At 39.6% G+C, this 21,184-nt stretch overlaps 1 protein-coding gene across 4 annotated transcripts in view; it reads left to right on the top strand.

Annotated features, from left to right (window-relative positions):
- The window catches only part of LOC140154802 (low-density lipoprotein receptor-related protein-like), a 134,813-nt gene that overhangs the window by 89,809 nt on the left and 23,820 nt on the right, over nucleotides 1-21,184 (top strand). For 3 of the 4 annotated variants that reach the window (XM_072177384.1, XM_072177382.1, XM_072177386.1), the window contains exons 18-32: nucleotides 915-1,037; nucleotides 1,373-1,492; nucleotides 1,858-1,980; nucleotides 2,714-2,836; nucleotides 3,464-3,583; nucleotides 4,905-5,045; nucleotides 5,969-6,097; nucleotides 7,197-7,325; nucleotides 8,679-8,696; nucleotides 10,638-10,763; nucleotides 11,901-12,032; nucleotides 12,934-13,068; nucleotides 14,423-14,561; nucleotides 17,064-17,258; nucleotides 19,570-19,811. In XM_072177384.1, coding sequence (XP_072033485.1) covers nucleotides 915-1,037; nucleotides 1,373-1,492; nucleotides 1,858-1,980; nucleotides 2,714-2,836; nucleotides 3,464-3,583; nucleotides 4,905-5,045; nucleotides 5,969-6,097; nucleotides 7,197-7,325; nucleotides 8,679-8,696; nucleotides 10,638-10,763; nucleotides 11,901-12,032; nucleotides 12,934-13,068; nucleotides 14,423-14,561; nucleotides 17,064-17,258; nucleotides 19,570-19,811 — 1,995 coding nt within the window. The remainder of the gene's footprint in view (nucleotides 1-914; nucleotides 1,038-1,372; nucleotides 1,493-1,857; nucleotides 1,981-2,713; nucleotides 2,837-3,463; nucleotides 3,584-4,904; nucleotides 5,046-5,968; nucleotides 6,098-7,196; nucleotides 7,326-8,678; nucleotides 8,697-10,637; nucleotides 10,764-11,900; nucleotides 12,033-12,933; nucleotides 13,069-14,422; nucleotides 14,562-17,063; nucleotides 17,259-19,569; nucleotides 19,812-21,184) is intronic. The other variant, XM_072177383.1, reaches the window with a different exon arrangement.

Here is a 21,184-nt window from a genome sequence, read left to right as displayed (position 1 = left end):
TAATCACCAATCAGAATGGACCTTTGCAAATAATTCACCCCAATTTTTTTGTGTGGTGAAATTATTCTAACAATGTTGCTGATTGGTCCAATTGATAATGAAAACTTCTTTTTTGACCGATAGGCAGGTAGTTCTCATGGGGTTAAAACAAAAATGAAAGCAATTTTCATATATGCACTTGATCCTCTGTTTTAGACAATATTTGAAATATCAGGCAGAATATATTTTATAATCTTTTCCTATAAACTTTTGACGAGAGCGTATTTGAAGCATACATTGCATATATACTGCATTGAAACACACTTGTCTCTGATTGGCTGCTGAGGTGATCTGCTGTTCACGCCGCCGAGAGGAAATTTTAGAGAGGAGACTTAGTTTAACCCATGATCTCATGGTTAAACGGTGAGGGCGCTATATACCATTTTTCACCTTGATATGGTAATGACATAAACTCATTGAGGCAGCTGTTTCGTGTATGCATCTACGCCAGCGTTTTCAGCAAACGCTAGCAATTTGAACGTGCGCCCAATGAAATATGCATTCACGTCACTACCACATCAGGGTGAAAAGAGGTATTGCAAAGACCAAAAGAGGACTTCCCCATCTGGTTTATGACATTAACACACTTATCCCACAGTCTTAAGCCCATGAGAACTACCTGCCGATTGGCCAAAAAGAAGTTTTCATTATCAGTTGGACCTATCATCAACATTGCTAGAATAATTTCACCACACAAAGAAATTGGGGTGAATTATTTGCATAGCTCCATTCTGATTGGTGATTAAAGTGAAGATATCATGTAATTGACCAATCAGAGGCAATGTTAGATCAGCAGGTAGTGCTCAGGGGGTTAAAATAATCTCCTACCTATATGGCTAATCCCATACATACAATATTGTTTGTTGCCTGTGCAGGAGATCATGAATGTTATGATGGCTACTTCAAGTGTGATAATGGCTTCTGCATCCCAGACCTGTGGTATTGTGATTTAGATAATGATTGTGGAGATAACAGTGATGAGCCTCGAGATATTTGTGGTAAGTTTTTTACCGAGTAAAGATGGTCGGACCATGGTACGGCTAGCATGTGACTGCAAGGGACCATGGTCAGACTATAGTCGTACCATCGTTCCCCAACGATGCTAATTAGCATCGTTAGCACCCAAGTTGCTATGGTTGGACTATAGTTCGTACAAACAATCAACCGTGTGACCCATACAATGCGTCATCCGATCATGCATGTTAGCGTGGACCATGGTAAAGAAAACGTTGGGTGGGTTTATGCAATTATGTACTTGACCATGGTCATAGAAAGCAAATGAAGAATTTTTTTTCGTAATATGTTTTGATCTTGATTTGATACATATGTACAGAGGCTCGTACTTGTGAAACTGGCTGGTTCAGCTGTCGTACCAACTATCGCTGCATACCAGGCTGGGCAGTATGCTATGGCGGAGACCATTGTCGTGACAACAGTGATGAAGACATGTGTGGTAGGTGTTCAATCAAAATTTGTACCAATGTGAACAGTGGCGGCGCTATGGGGGGGGCATTTTGGGCAAAATTTTCCAATTTTGCCCCCCCTGAAATTCACTTTGCCCCCCCAATGCCCCCCGAAAAAAAAATTCCTGGCGCCGCCACTGAACGTGAATCAAAATTTGAAAAAAATGTCAAAATCTACAGAAAATTGTTTCATCTCAGAGATCTCAGATTTGTTTCACATCATTGTTCAGACATTTTCTTTGTTGTGGTTGTTGTTGTTGTTGTTGTTGTTGTTGTTGTTGTTGTTGTTGTTGTTGTTGTTGTTGTTGTTGTTGTTTATTTTAACCTGTTTTCAAACTGAACAATTCTGTTGCAGACCAATACACATGCGATCCTCTGGGTGAATTCACATGCGGTAATAACCAGTGTATACCTCAACGTTGGGTGTGCGATGATGAACGGGACTGTCAAGATGGCACTGATGAACAAGCTACCTGTGGTAAGTATAAACCACATGAGTACTACCTGCTGATTGGTTATGAGAAGAGTACTTATCAAGGCTATCAACTTTTTGAAATTGCTTGCGTAAGATGCTGTTGAAGAGTGGCATACCAGGACTTGCCGACTACAATTTTGAGCCATAATTATTCAAGTCCGAGTGCTTGAGAATCTAAAAAGTGGGGAGGGGGGTAGGGATGCGGAGGGACAGCAATTTCTTTTGATAATGTGTGAGATTTTACTACCTCGGTGTGCAATTTACTATATAGACGATATACGGTTCCCGCAGCCCCGGGCCCGCAGCACCAAACTGGTGTTGTGACTACCCAATTGGGTGGATTAAAGCCGCTTAAAATTCGATTTAGATTCTTTTGTGTTGTAAACTGTCATCATTCATTTGTCTATGTGTAACACGGGTGATAGAATGCAGTTTAAAATACCCTCCAAGGCCAGCATTTCACATTTTAGGTGAGATGGAGCTGACAGGGACACAAATATGGCTGCCATTGAGGTGTAGGAATATGTGAAATTGGATTTGTCTATACCGTGGCTAACATTTTTCTACCATGTGACGCGAGAAAGTGCCCGAATGTGTAGGTCTCACGCTTTAATAGTGAGAGTTGACAGTCTTGGTATTATTGATTATAGCTGCCTGTTTATCCCCTATATTGAAATGAGCCGATAAGTCTTATTATGATGAATTCCCGCCATAATTTGATCTCTTTCTATATTAGAGCCCAGACGATGCAGTGAATCAGAATTCAAGTGTTTGGATGACAGATGTATTCCCGGAGCATGGGTATGTGATGGAGATTTAGATTGCGGTGGAACAGATGAGTCCGATGAAGCCAGTTGTCGTGAGTATATTTGTCGTGATGAGCACCCATGGAGTAAGGGAAAACCCCATGTGCTATTACAATTAAAATACATACACCCCCTATGAAAGATATGACCTTAATCTTCTACACAAGGAGTGTGAATTTCAATGAAATCTACACCCCTGGGTGGAAGATTAAGGTCATGTCTTCCATAGGGGGTGTATGGATTTCAACTGGAATAGCCTAATCATGCAAGAGGACTCTCCCATGAGATAATTATAACAATCCCCTGTTTTACAATAACAAGATCAGTCAAGACTATTTTTGTGTTATGATATTATTATGTAATCAGTATGCTGCATTGTAAAATGGAAATGTGTATAGAAGGATCTATCATTAGTGATGGGTAAATCCAAGATTGGATGTTATTATAAAAGCTGAATTAAATGATTAAGTAATGATGGATCACTGCTCGCATGTCAAATTGCCCATTTCTTTTTCCTTAGCATTTGTGCCAGATTCCCTAGAATGAACTTGTTGTGGGGTTCGCGCCTCTTGCTCAACGAGTTTATTCTACCTTCCTAGCACTGTATTATGCCACCTGGGTGGAGAGAGATTTGTCAGGATCTCTTCATTTACCTTGTACCTATGCATTGTATTCTTCAGCGGACCGTACTTGTGATCCTGAATCCTTCCAATGTGCAGACACTGGACATTGCATCGACGCTAACCTGAGGTGTGATGGCAGAGCTGCTTGTGAAGATTCATCAGATGAGGCCAATTGCCGTAAGTCTTGAATTCTTTACTGGGTCCAGTGGCGTAGCCAGTATGGGGGGGGTGATGCCACTGACTGGGTCCACACCACCAATGGGCTATTCTATTTGAAATACACATTCCCCTTGTGGAAAATTTAATCGAAGTCTTCCACAGAGGAAGAATATGTTGTTTAAATAGAATATATAATTGGATAACTTACATTTTATATACTCCAGTTGTGGAAGATAAAGGTAAAACTATTTACAGGGTTTCTTGAAAATAATTAACTATAGCCAATTCTATTTGAGAAACATATTCCCTCTGTGGAAGACTTTGGCTAAATCAGAGGTAGTGTGAATTTCAAATGGAATAGCCCAATACAGCACCTGGCCCAAGTATCGAGTTTCTCAGCTGTAAAGGCTTCTTTGAAGACCAACATCCAGGTACCATTTTCAACCTAATTAGTTATTTTTCAAGGGTGTGCTTGTTAAAATTATGAAATCAAAGTTAAAAATGGGAATCTATAAGTTGGACTAAGTGTACTTATAAATGATTCAGCCCCCGATTCAGCCATTGCCCTGTATCTTTGTTTGTACAGTGTTAAATTTGACCGTATATGACTTTAATCTACCACACACACATTGAGTAGATGATTTCATTTCATAACCTCATTAATAAACTTGATGCGTGCGATCCAATCATATTTTATTATTTGTGAAAACGCGAACGCAAACCGAGGTCAAAAATATCTCACAATTGACCGCAAAATGCGTAATTGTTCCAATGTCGCACACAATTGACTTCCAAGCGCGCTGTATTGTGCGTCCAATAAACTCGCGCTAGCGCTGGCTGCCAGATTTGGATTGCGCGCTACCATATTTGCACAGATTCTGATACGCACTTTTGTTATTGGTCGTCTTGTTTTAGCCTGGTCGATTTTGGGAAAGGGAACATGTTAAAATTGTTTATTTTTACAAACTTTTGAGGAAAATTTTGTGTTATTTTGTAAAGTTAAAAGATCAAAGTGATTTGTTATGAATGAGGTTAATAACTTTGCATCGGTATCATAAATCGGGCATTGTGAAAAATCTAAACATTTTGCTTTGGACCTCGGAATATCCCTCGGTTCCAAAGGCAAAATGTCTAGATATTTCACAATGCCCTCCAAATAACCGATGCGCAGTTATTAACCTCTAAATGGAGTTACCCATCATGTAACCCCATTTGAAATTCACACTCCCTGTGTAAAAGATTAAGGTCATGTCTTCCATAGGGAGTGTGTGGATTTCAACTGGTAAAGCCTAGTTGTACTAATATGACAATATGCTATACATGTATTCCATTTTGACAGCTACAAGATTTCCTGGTGGTTTATGGTGTCCAGCAGATGAATTCTTTACCTGCGATAACACAGTGTGTATTCCAAAATGGTGGGTGTGTGATGGAGAGCCTGACTGCACAGATGAGAGTGATGAATCGGAATCTAACTGCGGTACGTATCAGGCGTGTGCCCAGGGGGGCTTTGGGGGCTGCGGCCCACTGGGTCTTAAAAAAAAAAAGAATGAGAAAGAGAGAAGGGAGAAGGAAGAGAGAGAGAGGGGAGTGAGAGTGGCATAGCCAGTGGGGGCAGGGGCATAGTATCCTGCGCTTTTTTATCAAAAGGGGAGAAAAAGCACCCCAAAAGTGGATCCATAGGCCTATTTCACAAATTTTGAAGGAAATTTGAACACATTTTATAGCCACTTTTTCGGTCAAATTTCCAAAGAATGGAGCTGAATGGAAAATATTCCTATAAATAGATGCATATAATAGGCCTATACTCCAAAATAACCAATAATAATGTAAAAATGTTGCACCAAATGCCTTCATTTAGGCTTTGATTGCGAGTTATTGATCATGCATGTTCATATAAAACTAAAATTCACGGCTCAGTTGGAAATCTGTTAAAATATAATGCTCTGAAAATAACCAATAAATGTGTAAAAATGTTGCACCAAATGGCTCCATTGGGGCTTTCACTTTCAAAAGTTTTCTAATTCAGACACCCCCCTGTCTTAAACATTTTTCATTCAGACTTAAGCCCCCCGGGTTCTGGGCATGCTCCTGCATAGTAATAGATAAATAAATGTTTGAGGAGGTGCATTTCACCATAGGCTACTAACACATGAATGAAATCTATAAAAATATGCAGTTGGAAAATAGATAAATAACCCAAAAAAGGGTGAAAATTTTGCATCTAATGGCTTCATTTGTGCTTTCATTTTTCAAATTCTGAAGGGGGCACACCCCCCCCCCCTCAGACACTGTTGCGCCGCATAACAATCATTCAAAATTTTATTGCCCCCCTATCAAAATACCCTGATGCCGCCCCTGTGTATTGACGCTAATCATGTGAAAAATTGTTGTACCCAACAGATGTGGTGAACCAGCAGTGCAATACTGAGCATCTCCGCTGGCGTTGTAACGATGGCCTTCACTGTATCTTTGAATGGGAACGATGTGACAACACACAAGACTGTCCTGATAACAGTGATGAGAACGCATGTAAGTCATGTAATTATACGAGGGGGTATCCAATAGTTTTTGAAATCACCCAGAAGGGAAGGAGCTATATCGATGAAATTTTGTCAGTGTTACTGGTTCTTATGTACATTATGGTCCAAAAATGGTCTCATAATTATGTTTACTTTCATTACAGGTGGCGCTAGATAGGCAGTAGGTACATAACCTTTTCATGATAAGATCCTCCACTTTCTTGAGTTTCTTCACTGTGGCCGCATCATCTGTAAGTGATGGACGTCAGCTCTTTCAAAAAGCAACAGTGCCATATGATGGGCAATCATCACCGTAGATAGCTTTCATTTCACCATAGATTTTCTGGGCATTGTAGGCCTATCCCTTCAAATGCAAGAACTTAATCACGCTGCGTGCCTCAATTTTCACCATCTTGCCGGTTATGCGCCTACTGCCCATCTAACGCCACCTGTAAAGAAAGTAAACATACTTATGAGACCATTTCTGGACCATGATGTACATAAGGACCAATAATTACACTGACAAAGTTTCATCGATATAGCTCCTTTCCTTCTGGGTGATTTCAAAAACCTTTGGATACCCCCTAGTAATTGAGATCCCATCACAGGGTCTTTGAAGTTGGTAAATGGGCTATTCAAATAGAATTCCATACACCTTCTGTGGAAGACATGACCTAAATCTTCCACACAAGGAGTGTGAATTTCAAATGGGATTACCTGAATGGGCGACTCCATTTGAAATCTACACTCCCTGTGCATGAGATTAAGGTCATGTCTTCCATAGGGGGTGTATGGATTTCAACTGGAATAGCACAATGGTAATTATGATGCATTCATTAGGCTGCGATCACATAGAAGTATACGGTATTCGCTATACGAAATACATTCATTCGATCAGGCTGAGTTCACATAGGAGTATACTATGTGAACTCAGCCTGCCCGAATGAGCGTTAATCGTATAGCGACAAATACCGTATAATGTATACTTCTATGTAATCGCAGCCTTATACCAAAATGTTTTTTTCCCCTCAAACTTAACTTTTGAAGTGTGTTTATAGGATCACCATAAAAAAACATTAAAACTCAAAATCTGTTTCTATTTCTTTCAGGTGATACTGATAGACCTTGTGATATTGACACTGAATTTAATTGTGCTAATGGCCTCTGTATTCCGCTGGAGAAAGTTTGTGATAGACAAAACGATTGCGGTGTTAACAGTTTTGATGAACAGAATTGCAGTAAGTGAATATATCAGTGTTTGACATAAGCCAAAATCTTTAAGGGTCATAAATTTGGACCCATAGGTCAGTATGCACAAAAGAGTTAGACCGGGTCTAAAGTTAGACCTGGTCTAAGTGGAATTTAGTTCCATCAGGAATGGTCCTTTACTATTATTTTCTTCCAATAGTAGCTAGCAAATTCTAAAGATTTTAATGCAAAGTTAAAAAATAATACAAAATAACTTAAGCAAATGTAAAGGAAAATGTCCTGTCTCCTGAGATTAAATTCCACTTAGACCAGGCCTAACTTAAGACCCGGTCTAAATCTTTTGTGCATACGGACCTTGGGGTTGAAATCTACAGGATCTCTACAATTCTCATGGGCAGGGCCAGATGCACCTGTTTTGGGGCCCTGTGCCAGGCCAAAATTTGGAGGCCACCAACTCAACGTGAGGTGATGTTGAGGCCTGTAAAGGGCAAGATTCGAAGCGAACAGTGGGAGCCTTTTGGGGTAGGATGCTGTACGTTGGCATTCACAGAAGCTGAGATGCAGAATGTACCAACATTTGCCTACTGTGATTGGAATACAACATATTTTGGCAAATATGATTTGTATATCTAAACATTTCAATACTACCAATGAAAAAGAGAATATCTTCATTTTGGGGGCCCTGTTCCAAAGTCCATCTGGCCCATAAGTAAATCTGGCCTGTTATGGACCTGCAAATAGTTCATTGATCCACATTTGTGACCATCAACCACGACTTAAGTCCGGTTCTTACTCCACATCTCAGCGCGCTGCAATGCTATAAAAACTGAAATCTGAGCCAGGTTTTTATGAGCTCAGTGGTAAAAATTTTCATCGTGCGGTGGAAATTTCGGTCTGCGATGGAGTTGGATTTTGTTCAACTTTATAGCATCGCACTGCGATATCGCAGCCGTGCAGGCTTGTGATTGGCTGCTGGAAAATCAATGTTGGCAGAATGACCATAAAAGGAGATGCAGACTCCACATGCTTTTAAAACATTGCAGCATCGCACGATGAAATTAAAAAGTTTTGTATCAGCAAAGAGCCTCACCAGAATCTGCTATATATTTCAATTTTGGAGTCAAATACAGCTTTTTCAGTTGAAATCCATACACCCCCATACAGAAGACTTGACCTTAATCTTCCACACAGGGAGTGTGATTTTGAAATAAGACTACCTTGGGTGACTCCATGTACACCTCCTGTGTGGCAGATTAACATCATGTCTTCCATAGAGGGGGTATGGATTTCCACTGGAATAGCTCATTAATATTTCATATGAGACAACAAATAATATTTGTTCCTTTTGTGCAACCAATTCTTCATGGTACATGTTTACTCAGATGGAAGAGGGGGTCCAGGTGAGTGTGTCCACCCAATGATTACCCCCCATGCATGACATGTTGGCATGGCACATTATTTTTTAGTCTCAATCCCGACATCCTCAGTGTTGAAAACTGTACCTGTTGCATGAAATATTTTTGTTATTTAACTTAGTTTAATGATATAGTTTTATTTCATATAATCTTCAGGTGAGTGTGCCCACCCAATGATTATCCCATGCATGACATGTTGGCATGGCACATTATTTTTTAGTCTCAATCACAACATCCTCAGTGTTGAAATATTACCTGTTGCTGAGATATTTTTGTTATTTACCTTAGTTTAATGATATAGTTTTATTTCATATAATCTTTTTCATATAAAAAATTAAAAAATCATAAAATCATCTCTGGGCATAGGCCAGGCCCGTACGCAGGATTTCATTTGGGGGTGCTGATTTTGAAAAAGTGGACTTTTTTCCCGGGTGGGGGCGATTTTGTGAAAAGTGGACAAAATTTGGACCTTTTTGGTCCAAAAAAGCGTAAAAATCCTTAATTTTTGGGACTTTTTGTATACTTTCCAATTTTTTGGGGGGCACCCCCAGAACCCCCCTCCCCCGTGTACGGGCCTGGCATAGGCCTACTAAATTTGATAGATGATTGTAAATGATCTATTTAAGTTTATAGTTCTTCGTTTAGGTCTAATTTTGTTATTCATTTTGTTTATTTTATATGGTGTTGTTTTGTTTATTAACCTTAATGTTCTAGGGGTAGGTTGGTTGGAAATACCCTATTTGTTGACTGTCCCCGCCCTACCCCACCCCACCCCACCCATACGCAGGGTCTTAGCTAGGATTTGATAAGTGCCCATCATTTTCACCCAAACTGCCTGCCAAATGTTGATCCTCAAACACAAGCCAGACCTCTACTCATTCTGGGGGTTCAGTCAGTTCAAATAGCTATTGCTATAGACTGATCTGTTTACCTGCTCTTGTTTTGAGTTCACAGAACTTCTTCAAATTGTTAGAATTTAGTATCTTTCAGAGGTATTAATTTTGCCTGTCCCAGGAGAAAGCTGCCCGTCCAAAAAGACAGGTGCACAGCTATGACACTGACCCCACCTCCCCAAAAAAAAAATGAAAGAAAAAAGTGCCCCTCTGACAAAAAATGAAAGAGAAAATCAGGAGGGCAAATGAATATAGAAAAGGGGCAACGAGCCCCTTTTCCACCAAAATTTAGCCCGATCATGGGCCAAAATAGTGTAAAATACAAATTTTTTACACGCTACGCACGCACATTGTGAAAATAAGGCCACATCGTCCCAGTAAAGCCTTTTTTGGAAGCTCGAAGACATACAATCTATATGTATTGTATGATGCAACTGGGTTTTTTTCTCGTCCGTGCCCCCGAAATTTTATTTTGTCCAGCCCGACCAAAAAAGCTGTGTTTATTTTTGAATTTAAGTTTTTGATGCATCCTTTTTAAAAAATTATTTTCTGTTCCACTTACGATGGAAATGCATGTTTATGTTTTTACTATTTTTCATTGAGTCAGTGATATGCAGTACTCTTTCCCCCAGCTAGCTAACCCCTGCTATCATCCAATTTTATGAAGCCCCTAATTAATTTTTGCTGGTGTCACCACTGCGTGCACATTTATGATCCTGTTCACATTAGAAAATGTCTTCATTCGATGAAGATAAGTTAATCTTGATTAACTAATTAAGCATGCGTACATATTGCGTTGAACGAAGATCGAACGAAGACATTGCACTGTACACCGCAATCCTTCACATGCAGATGCAAAATCATTTATATCAGACAATACAGTATAATGGGTGCATATAGAAGGCGCAGTTGCATGTGCATGCATGCAGTAATCTCACATAAAGCCTTCTATATGCACCCAGTTGTACTGTATTGTCTGATATAAGGAAAGGAAAAATGACAAATGTTTAAAGAATTGCTATTATTCTTTCAGATAATGGTACATGCGGCACGACTAACGGAGGATGTGAGCATACTTGTATTGATACATTGGGTGGTTACTATTGTAAATGTGATGATGGATATGCAACCGATCCAACCCATCCCAAAAAATGCATTGGTAAGAATCCCATGGTACAGTTTGTTTGTTTGTTTGTTTGTTTGCTTAAATGGTCATTCCGTGCAGAGACACACTCAGGTCCTGATGGGACCAGGCTTATAAACAATATGCTCCAGCCAGGCTAAAAAGCCTATTATAGCATGCTGGCCTATATGAAAAAGAAAAGAGAGAAACAGATTTGAAGATAAAGATCGAGGAAAAGAATGCCGCTCCCAACAAATTAAGTGCATGCAGTGGCATAGCAGGGGAGCAGAAGGGGGCACATGCCCTGGGCGCCACCCTTAGGGTGGGGGTGCCAAATTGACCAATTCAGCATTTATTCCGAGCGCCCTTTTAGCTTTGAAAGTCAAAATTTTTGTGTGTGAGCACAAAATTATTTGAAAGATCAATTTAAGACCGATATTCAATTTCATTATAACCAAAATTAATGAGTGATAGGCCCTATTTGTGCAAATTTTACACACGGTTTCAAGATTTGGGGGGGCCATTATGTATCCTTAGCCCTGGGCGCCACAACCCCTAGCTACACCACTGATCAAGTGTGGAGTCACCTATTGTATAATCTTTACACATTCTTAATCTATATAGATACTGTATATATAGACTCCTGCCCTCGTTCGTCAACTCTCTGGGTTGACAAATGAAAAACTTATGTGTTAAATAAGTGTCAGACTTTTCCACCAGATTCTAGTAATCTGAGACTGCACAGTTGTGTCCAAATTAACATTTTGACCGCGTTTGTTTTTTAACACATATTTTTAGAACTTCAGAACGCAATCTTAGCACAACATCTCGGTACAAGGGCGTGGTACAAAATTGCGCGATAATATTTTCCTGAGTCTGACATAATACAAGTAGTGGCGACACCCCAGTTTGCCTCCCCCACTTTTGATGTGTTGTTGATTTTGTGAAATTCCCTTTGCCCCGAAAAAAAATTCTTGGTGCTGCTACTGGATACGAGCAGTAAGTTTTTCAGTCTTCACTACAAGCATATCACCAACACACTGACAGTGTAAGCAACTGAAAGATGTAGTCTACTGACTGTAGAAATAAAGTTGGAAATCTTCAAACATGGCTGCTGATCTGGTTTATAGCTGAAATAAAAATTGCTTTATAATTTTTCCTGATTTCCTTCAGATATTGATGAGTGTGCAAACCAGCCATGCCCACAGATCTGTTACAACATGAAAGGAGACTATTCATGCGCGTGTGCAGATGGTTTCTATGACAGGAGCCCAGAATCAAATGGAACCTTATGTAGCAGTGATGGTATGTATGTGTACAGTACTACTATAATTAAAGACACAGATAAAAAGAATTTATCGCGTCTGACGTCATCTGTCAATCAAATTCGAGCACGGTTTGTTTACAAGTGTCGTGATGATGACTTGCTGAACGCGGATTTATAACCGAGCGCCTTATTGTTAATTTTGCACCTTTCGACATGCAAACCATCTCAAAAGGTAGGTCTTTATTGTAGGAAACTTTCTTAACCGAAGGCACCATGTCCACAATGCCTAGAAAAGCTGCTTTTTGCCTTGTAAAAGTACGGAATTTTTCGCCATTTGCTGCTATTCCTTTTATCCGATCAGCACCAGATAGATCGGTCTTTCTTTTACGCGCTGATTAACCTGTGTTAAGCAATCAAGGATCGTAATTGACAGTGACATCAGACGCGCTAAATTCTTTTTATCTCTGTCTTTAATTATACAAATGTGGCTTGATATTATTTGAATGTAGCTCTATGAACAGTTTACCTATCTACTGTAAAATTAATGGCTCTTAAAAGGATTCATTTTCCATGCTTCACAATTGAAGAGAAAAAAAAGACACAAATTCACATTAGGTTTCACTGCCTGAAAAGAATTGAACACAACTTGAATTCCCTCCTGGGGTTAGCATCTGTCAACAGATGGTCAATGAGTTACATAAAAATGACCTTGTGTGGTATTTAGTTCCCAGGCATGAGTTTTGCCTGAGGCAGTTTGTGCTTAAATGTTGATCCCTCACTACAAGAATTATTACTGTTGAGGTGAGAAGTGAACAATTCTTTTCAGGCAGTGAAACCTAATGACAACTCTTCCAAGTTTTGACCTTTTTTTATAGTTATATTTATTGATATATTCACATACTCACTTCTATTTGTTTTTCTCTTAATTTATCAATACAGGACAAGAATTTATATTGATTAGTTTTGGGGACACCATCATCAAGTATTACCCCTCAGCACAAGGTGGACAGCAAGGTGTTGAGTTTGTCCTCAATGAAAGGCAGGTGGAAGGCATTGACTACAATTTCAGACACCGTAAGATTTGCTTGCTTTTAACATTTATGGAAAATAATGAGAAACATTTACGACTTCAATGGATTCGTAATCGTCTGTTTGGTCACGATCAGTGGCGGCGCCAGGAATTTTTTTCGAGGGGAAAAAGTGAATTTCAGGGGGGGCAAAATCAACAAATTGTTCACAAAATTACCGCAAAAAAGGTGAAATTTTCATAATTTTGTTTTTTACAGGGTGCAACAGGGGGGCAAGAGTTCTGACTGGGGGGGACATAAGCCCCCCGTGGTGCCGCCACTGGTCACGATCCCATTTTGAGTGCAAGTTGCAGGGTGCACAGACTTTTAAAGCCATATTATAACATTTGCTGAGGAGGACGCCCTCAATATTTTTCAAAATTCTGTTTTTGCACGATTATATTGTACGTTATTAAACCAACATACCCTGCAAAAATCAAGACCCTAGGTATTGTAGTTATGTTAAAATCTGAGATTTTGAATAAAATGTAGGAACCGTCATTTTATTTTTACGAAGGAAATATTAGTTGAACATAGGCCCTATTACGCAATGTTCATAACACAGTACATACATGGCGTGCGGGACGGTGATCTACACAAAAAAGGATAGTAGCATAACACAACCGAAGGAGTGATACTTATTGGCGACATTGCCTTTTTTTCGGCTCAAAATTAAGGGGATATATCTGACAGTAAAAGGTAACATTTTATGGCTAAGAAATACTAGTACTAATCTATTTTGTATGATAATGTTATAATATGGCTTTAAGGAAAATGAAAACACAATTGGGCTATTCCAGTTGAAATCCATACCACCCTTATAGAAGACATAACCTTAATCTTTCACACAAGGAGTGTGTATTTCAAATGGGATTACCTGAATGGGTGACTCCATTTGAAATCTGTGGAAGATTAAGGTTATGTCTTTTATAAAGGGTGTATGGATTTCAACTGGAATAGCCTGATGCTTTTTCCTGTTTCACTTAATGCTCTGCGTGCTAGCCATAGGCTTTAACATAAAAAGTCCAAGTTTTGAGATATTTTCTCACAATATCAAGAACTGTTTTAAGAACCAATACTAGGCTTGTTTGTACTCATTTTAATGCATTTTTCATATTGATTCCAAATATGGTCATGAAAATTTACAATATTTGAATTTATAAAAATTTCTTGTCTGCAGTCGACACCCGCGTGAAGAGGATTAAGGCCTAAATCAATTTTGATAACCACATTGGAATAGTCCATACTAATCTTGCACAGTATGGCCTTGACACTGTCTGTTTCATTTTTGGCAAAATTACTTACAAATACTTTTTTCTTCTTAACATTCTTCTTCTTGTTCCATTTTTTCCAAACTGCAGAAAGGGTTTATTTCTTAGACCGTCTTCAAAATGCTTTGAAAGAAGTGGGCAGCAATCAAAGTCCTAATAATGCACCTAATAACTTGGGAATTGATCAACTCTACAGTCCTGTTGGTATTGCTATAGACTGGGTTACCAAGTAAGTGGTCAGACACTAGGATCCACAACATGCTCATCTATCAGTGCAGAGTTCTTTATCCCCAATACATTTGTACATTCATTGGACGACCTTCAACAATTTAGGTACAAAAACTCATACTCTGCAACTGGAGGTCAAATTTTGCACCATGATTGTTCAATTAAGGTTATTGAATTATGCCATTGGGATGAGGCTATTGTGATCCATAGTGAGAGCTAATGGGCTATTCCAGTTGAAAATCATACACCCCCTATGGAAGACATGAACTTAATCTCCCATACAGGGGATGTAATTTCAAATTCAAGTCACCCATTCAGGTAACTCCATTTGAAATTCACACTCCCTGTGTGGAAGATTAAGGTCACATCTTCCATAGGGGGTGTATGGATTTCAACTGGAATAGCCCAATAAACCATCAGGTGTACATGTTGCAAGGGGATTGATAAAGTGCAATTACATAAGATTATTGCACTTAACAAAAAGTCGTTGACCGCTAAATTTGCCCCAAGACACACCATATAAACCATTTAGCATCATTCAGGGATGCAGTTCTATACAAGGCACAGTACCCTAATTAGCTTACATAATAGAATAACCATCACAGCCAGGATCAGCTGAGTTTGGACCAAGACACACCTTATAAATCATTTAGCATCATTAAGGGATACAGCTCTATACAAGGCACAGTACCCTAACTAGCCTACATATAGGATAACCATCACAGCCAGGATCAGCTGAGTTTGGACCATGACACACCTTATAAACCATTTAGCATCATTAAGGGATACAGCTCTATACAAGGCACAGTACCCTAATTAGCTTACATATAGGATAACCATCACAGCCAGGATCAGCTGAGTTTGGATCAAGACACACCTTATAAACCATTTAGCATCATTCAGGGATACAGATCTATATACAAGGCACAGTACCTTAATCAGCCTACATATAGGATAACCATCACAGCCAGGATCAGCTGAGTTTGGACCAAGACACACCTTATAAACCATTTAGCATCATTCAGGGATACAGATCTATATACAAGGCACAGTACCTTAATCAGCCTACATATAGGATAACCATCACAGCAAGGATCAGCTGAGTTTGGACAAAGACACACCTTTTAAACCATTTAGCATCATTCAAGGATGCAGCTCTATAATACAGGCACAGGCCCTAGTCAGCCTATATATACTAACCATCACAGCCAGGATCAGCTCTTTAGGTTTCGTATGGGTAGATCAGAACAATATAGCAGTAAATTCCATGCCCATAGGAGTTACATGCTAGCTCAAGTTTTCCACATTAATATAAGGCTTGTTCCAAGTCGCTTGTAAGTACATTCAAATTTAAACTTGCATGTAGTGCCCGTAAACGCACTCGCATGTAGCTACATGTAAGTTACAGGTGATGATTTTACATGTAAGATATCTTTCATGTAGCGAGCTACATTCGAATGTAAGGCCAGTGTGAACAAGACTTGCATGACCTTGATGACCCAATCCTATTCTGATTGTGCATAATCATGGCATAATTTACCAGTTAAGGTCACGCTTACTTTTGAGTTGGCTTACAAGTAAGTCCTGTGTGGACACACACTCGCTTGTAGCATAATTTAATTGCTGGCTCGCTTGTAAGTTACATTCGAAACTAAGCTACCGTCTAAACACACCTATTTAAATAGACACTGCAGGGGCTTGAACATATACTGTCAAGCTCTCATGCACCAGAGCCAATTACAGTTCGGTAATAATGAACCAGAAGAGAATTCATTCCTTTGGAGGGGATCGATGTTATGCCATCTGTCACATATATAGAAATGCACTACCTATACACAGTCAGTTTCAAGAAGAGTAGGGTGTTAACCCGGGGTACTCAGTACAAATGACCATACGGGGCGTGCAAACATGGGTAGCATTTTCAGCCTTCTGGTATATCAATGACCCCTTTTTCAAAGCCTATTTTGGTATATGAATGGGTCCTTTGTTCAAAATTTTCTTAATTTTTTCGGAAAACACCCCAATTTTTCCGTAATCTAGCCAAAATTTTCCCAAAATTGTGGGAAAATTTGTAAAAACTAAGACAATTTTGGTTAAATTTGGCCGAAAATTTTGACTTTTGGTATATAAATGGGTCCAAATTTTTTGAAAAATTGGTATATTTATGGGTCCACTTCCAAAATCTCAGCGCACGTCCCTACCAAAACCAAACTTGAGTACCCCGGTGTTAACCTCTGACTGTCCCATATCCAATCTTGGTGTTCAAATGGACCTCAATGGAAATAAGCTTCACAGGAGGCTTTCTCTTGCTATTCAGGGTTGTCAACCACAAACAAATCAAATCATGCACTTTGCAAATACAACCTCCGTTTCAGATGACCATGCTAATTAATGGTCAAAAGCATGATCTTCATATCAAAGCCACATACCAACACTTTACCCATACAGTATGGATTGCACATATCCTTAATCATATAATTATTAATCCGCAATCTTGTTACAGTAACATATACATCGCAGACCATGGAGAAAAAGGTAGAGACACTCTTAAGGGGAGAACACGTCGAGGAGTCGCAGACACACGTCCAAAGGTTGCCGTCCTACAAGCAACCGGTAACCTGCACAACTACAGAGAGGCTGCCATTATCTCAGACAATTTAGAGAGGCCTACTGGATTAGCTGTCAATCCTGACAAAGGGTGAGTCAAACAGAACTGAAAATGCAGCAAAGAAAGAATCTTAACTCTCTCCACGCGGGTGTCGACTGCAGACGACAAATAAAAAAAATTCAAAATTTCAAAAATTTCATAATTTTAATTTTTCATTACCATATTTGGAATCAGCATGAAAAATGCAAGAAAATGGGTACAAACAAGCCTAGTATTGATTCAGTAGTTCTTAAGATAGCTCTTGATATTTTGAGAAAATATTTCAAAACTTGAATTTTTTTCCATTGAAGCGCATGGATAGCACGTAGAGCATTAAGTAGGAAAGGGTGTCTAATATAAACCATGCTCACCAGAGCCAACAACCTCTCAGTGGAGAAGGGACATCGGCATGAATGGCTCTTTACAGAGCCACCAAATCTCCTACTACAAGGTGTCCCTGAAAGAATGTATCGCCGGGAACTGGTGATGTTGAGGCACACATGAATTCTGACAATTGACTGCTCTGTTTTGGAAATAAAAGAATTTTATGAAACTCCCTCATTTTCAAGCCTTTCCACAGAGTCAATATCTATCAATAACACCAGACTCATCATGCGTTTATCATGCGCATTAGGCCATCTTACTTCTTCAACCACACCAAGTATTTAGTTATTTTTAGTTGTGGCGTTAAGATACCCAAACAATTACGTTTCTGATTATACCGTTCTTTCAGGAACACCCTGTAGCTATTATAAACAACTCTTCACAGAGTAAATCATAAAGGGTAATCTGCTTACATGTCATTTGGCAAGGGGCAGCCCATTATGATACTCCATAGACATAGACAAGGGGCAGTACATGTGCAAAATGAATTAGGTTTTATCCTGAAAAAGTCTATGTTAATCTTGATGAGCGCTTGACAGGTTTATACTTGTCTGACAACTTAAGCAATTTGGCAAAGAAGCTCAAATATGTGTCATGTAGGTGGGAGTTCATTATACTCCTCCTCCTCCTCCCCCTCCTTCTCAGGGGAGTAGCAAGAGCCTCGGGGGCCCATGGACAAGAAATAGTGCGGGCCCTTTTAGCAGGGCCGGATACCCAAACAATTACGTTTCTGATTATACCGTTCTTTCAGGAACACCCTGTAGCTATTATAAACAACTCTTCACAGAGTAAATCATAAAGGGTAATCTGCTTACATGTCATTTGGCAAGGGGCAGCCCATTATGATACTCCATAGACATAGACAAGGGGCAGTACATGTGCAAAATGAATTAGGTTTTATCCTGAAAAAGTCTATGTTAATCTTGATGAGCGCTTGACAGGTTTATACTTGTCTGACAACTTAAGCAATTTGGCAAAGAAGCTCAAATATGTGTCATGTAGGTGGGAGTTCATTATACTCCTCCTCCTCCCCCTCCTTCTCAGGGGAGTAGCAAGAGCCTCGGGGGCCCATGGACAAGAAATAGTGCGGGCCCTTTTAGCAGGGCCGGATTTACCATTATACCAGTGGGCCCTAAAAATTGCCCTGTGCATGTTCCTCTTAGCCCGAAAGCACCATGTTTTGGACCAAAAGATGGTAAAAATTGGAAAATTTTGCGCGCTTCGCCCTTATCATACTAGCCCTTCACATAGCAAAATGCACATTCATTTTAGGCTAAAGTGGCCTAACATTAAAAATTTATTTCGCGCGCAAATGTCCTAGTAAGATTGGAACAAAATAATAATGCTTATCTCCCTCTAATTTGCAATGCTCCTGCCACCACAGTCGGTCTTAATTAGGCCCCCAATTTGTAAACCAAATTTGGCTTCTTGAGTGCACATGCTTTCCTTACAGTGAGTTTGGCACCTGCAAATTTTGGACTGGCACAGATCCGGGGCCCAGATAAATTCGGTCCTGCCTTTTAGCATCTCCTTAATTAGCGCTTATTTCATTTTCTCTTTTGCTTGGGGCCCCTGAACCCTCGGGGCCCATGGACTTCGTCCACCCTGTCCCCCCGCTTGCTACGCGCCTGCTCCTTCTTCTTTCTCCTCCTCCTCTTTCTTCTTCCTCCTCTGCCTCTTCACTTCCCTCTTTTCTTTTTTTCTTTTCTTCGTCTTCTCTTTCCTCTTCTCCCCTCCTCCTCCTCCCCTCCTCTTCTTCCTCCTTTTTCCTCATCTTCTCCTCCTCATTCAACCTCTTCGTTTTCCTTTTCCTCCTCCTCCTCTTTCTTCTCCTTCTGTTTCTCCTTCATTTTCTTCCTCTCTTTTATTCATCTTTGAGAGATGGAAGCTCATCCTAAACATCTGTTTCTTTCTGAGATTAAATCTTTTTTGCTTCTCTAACCATACCTATTATGCTTTTTTACCCAACCATTTGCAGGCTAATGTATTTCAGCGATCTAGGATCGACAGTATCCGATACAGCCAAGGTAGAAATGGCGTGGATGAATGGACAAAGAAGAAGAGAAATAGAATACAGAGGATTTGTACAACCAACAGGATTGACCATTGATTTCAACAGCAACCAGACGGTGTACTTTTGCGATCAAAAAGCAGATATTATTGGTTACTTTGGCTGGGACGGTCAAAACGTCAGGATACTGGCGCAATCTTTTCAATTACGTAGGTTGTTGATTATTTTGTAGGATACACAAACACTCTAAAAATGCAGGTTTTTGGTCCATTACACAAAAATTGTCTGGAATCTTGAATTTGACTTATAGCCTCGGTTATTGAGATTAAGATTGGGCTATGTTTCACCCAACAACATTTTGTTTATCCCAAATAATTATTTGCTGTATTTTTCTTCCACTCTACTTAAAATTGCTGGAATTTCAAACAATTATTCCAGGTCTGGAAAGTCCTTTTAAATCCATCAATTGATCTCTTTTAGTGGACACTCCAATATCGTATTTCTTGATAATATGGTTTAAATCTATATATTTAATGATGAATGTAAAAATGATAGGGCCTAAAACCTGACTTTGCATTGAAAGTCCTGTAAAATCCATGGAGGGGGGCCTTTTGAAAGTAATTTGTAAAAGAGCTAGGGCATGAGAGCCCTAAGGTAGTTTCTGAGATGGGTAAGTCTATGTTGTTTTCATGCAATAGTGCTTTACCTCAGTGGTGTAGTGTGGGTCATCACATTGGGGGCACCGACCATGATTGGGGGGCACCGGGTCTGATGGGGGAGGGGCACAAGCCATTTTTGGCAAATTTCCTATCGGATTTTCTAAATTTTGAGATCGATTGGGGGGGCCCTATGATGCTACGCCACTGCTTTCCCTGGTATTCATACACTCTTAAAACTACATTGCCAATTAGAAAAGCAATTAGAACAAAATACGGAGTGCATAAATATTGTATAATTGCACTTGTGTGCAGTTTTGCGTAATACACGCTATACGTTTCCATCTTGAAATTGATCCTTTTTCCTTGAAGGTGGGTACATTTATCTTAGTCAAATTTCCCAACATGTTTAGTATTTTGTTATAAAAATAGCAAAAATTCTTTGTTGTGTATGCAATAAGTTAATAATTGCAGATCCATTTTTGCTCGAGATACTGGACACAATAATTTTTTTTAAAGCGCAGTGATTTATAGTGTGCTACATACTCACAATACCTAGACATTGATCCGCAAGCCTCGGCACACTTTAGAGGTTATCGCTGACCACTACTGCCCCATATCATTCCAGAAACCATTTACCAATTTCACAGGGACTTTGCAGCTTCAAGAGCACACACCCTAGACATTCCACAATTGACCTTCACAACCAGGATCAGCTCCCCCAGTTTCGTTCGTGTTACAACAAGACAATTAGCAGTTGGTTTCTTGTCCAGGGAATTTCAAGCTAACTCAATTTTTCCATGAGAGAATACTAAGCCACCACCAGGGTTCAAACCTGTAACCTCTCGCACATAGTCGAACGCTTTCGAACCAGCAATCTCGCACACCATAGTCGAATGCCTTATCTCAGCCCATGTGCATGATTG

Source organism: Amphiura filiformis, chromosome 6 (assembly GCF_039555335.1).
Source record: "Amphiura filiformis chromosome 6, Afil_fr2py, whole genome shotgun sequence".
Classification (NCBI taxonomy): Eukaryota; Metazoa; Echinodermata; class Ophiuroidea; order Amphilepidida; family Amphiuridae; genus Amphiura; species Amphiura filiformis.
The sequence above is the reverse complement of the archived record's forward strand: the minus strand, read 5'-3'. Positions and strand labels throughout refer to the sequence as shown.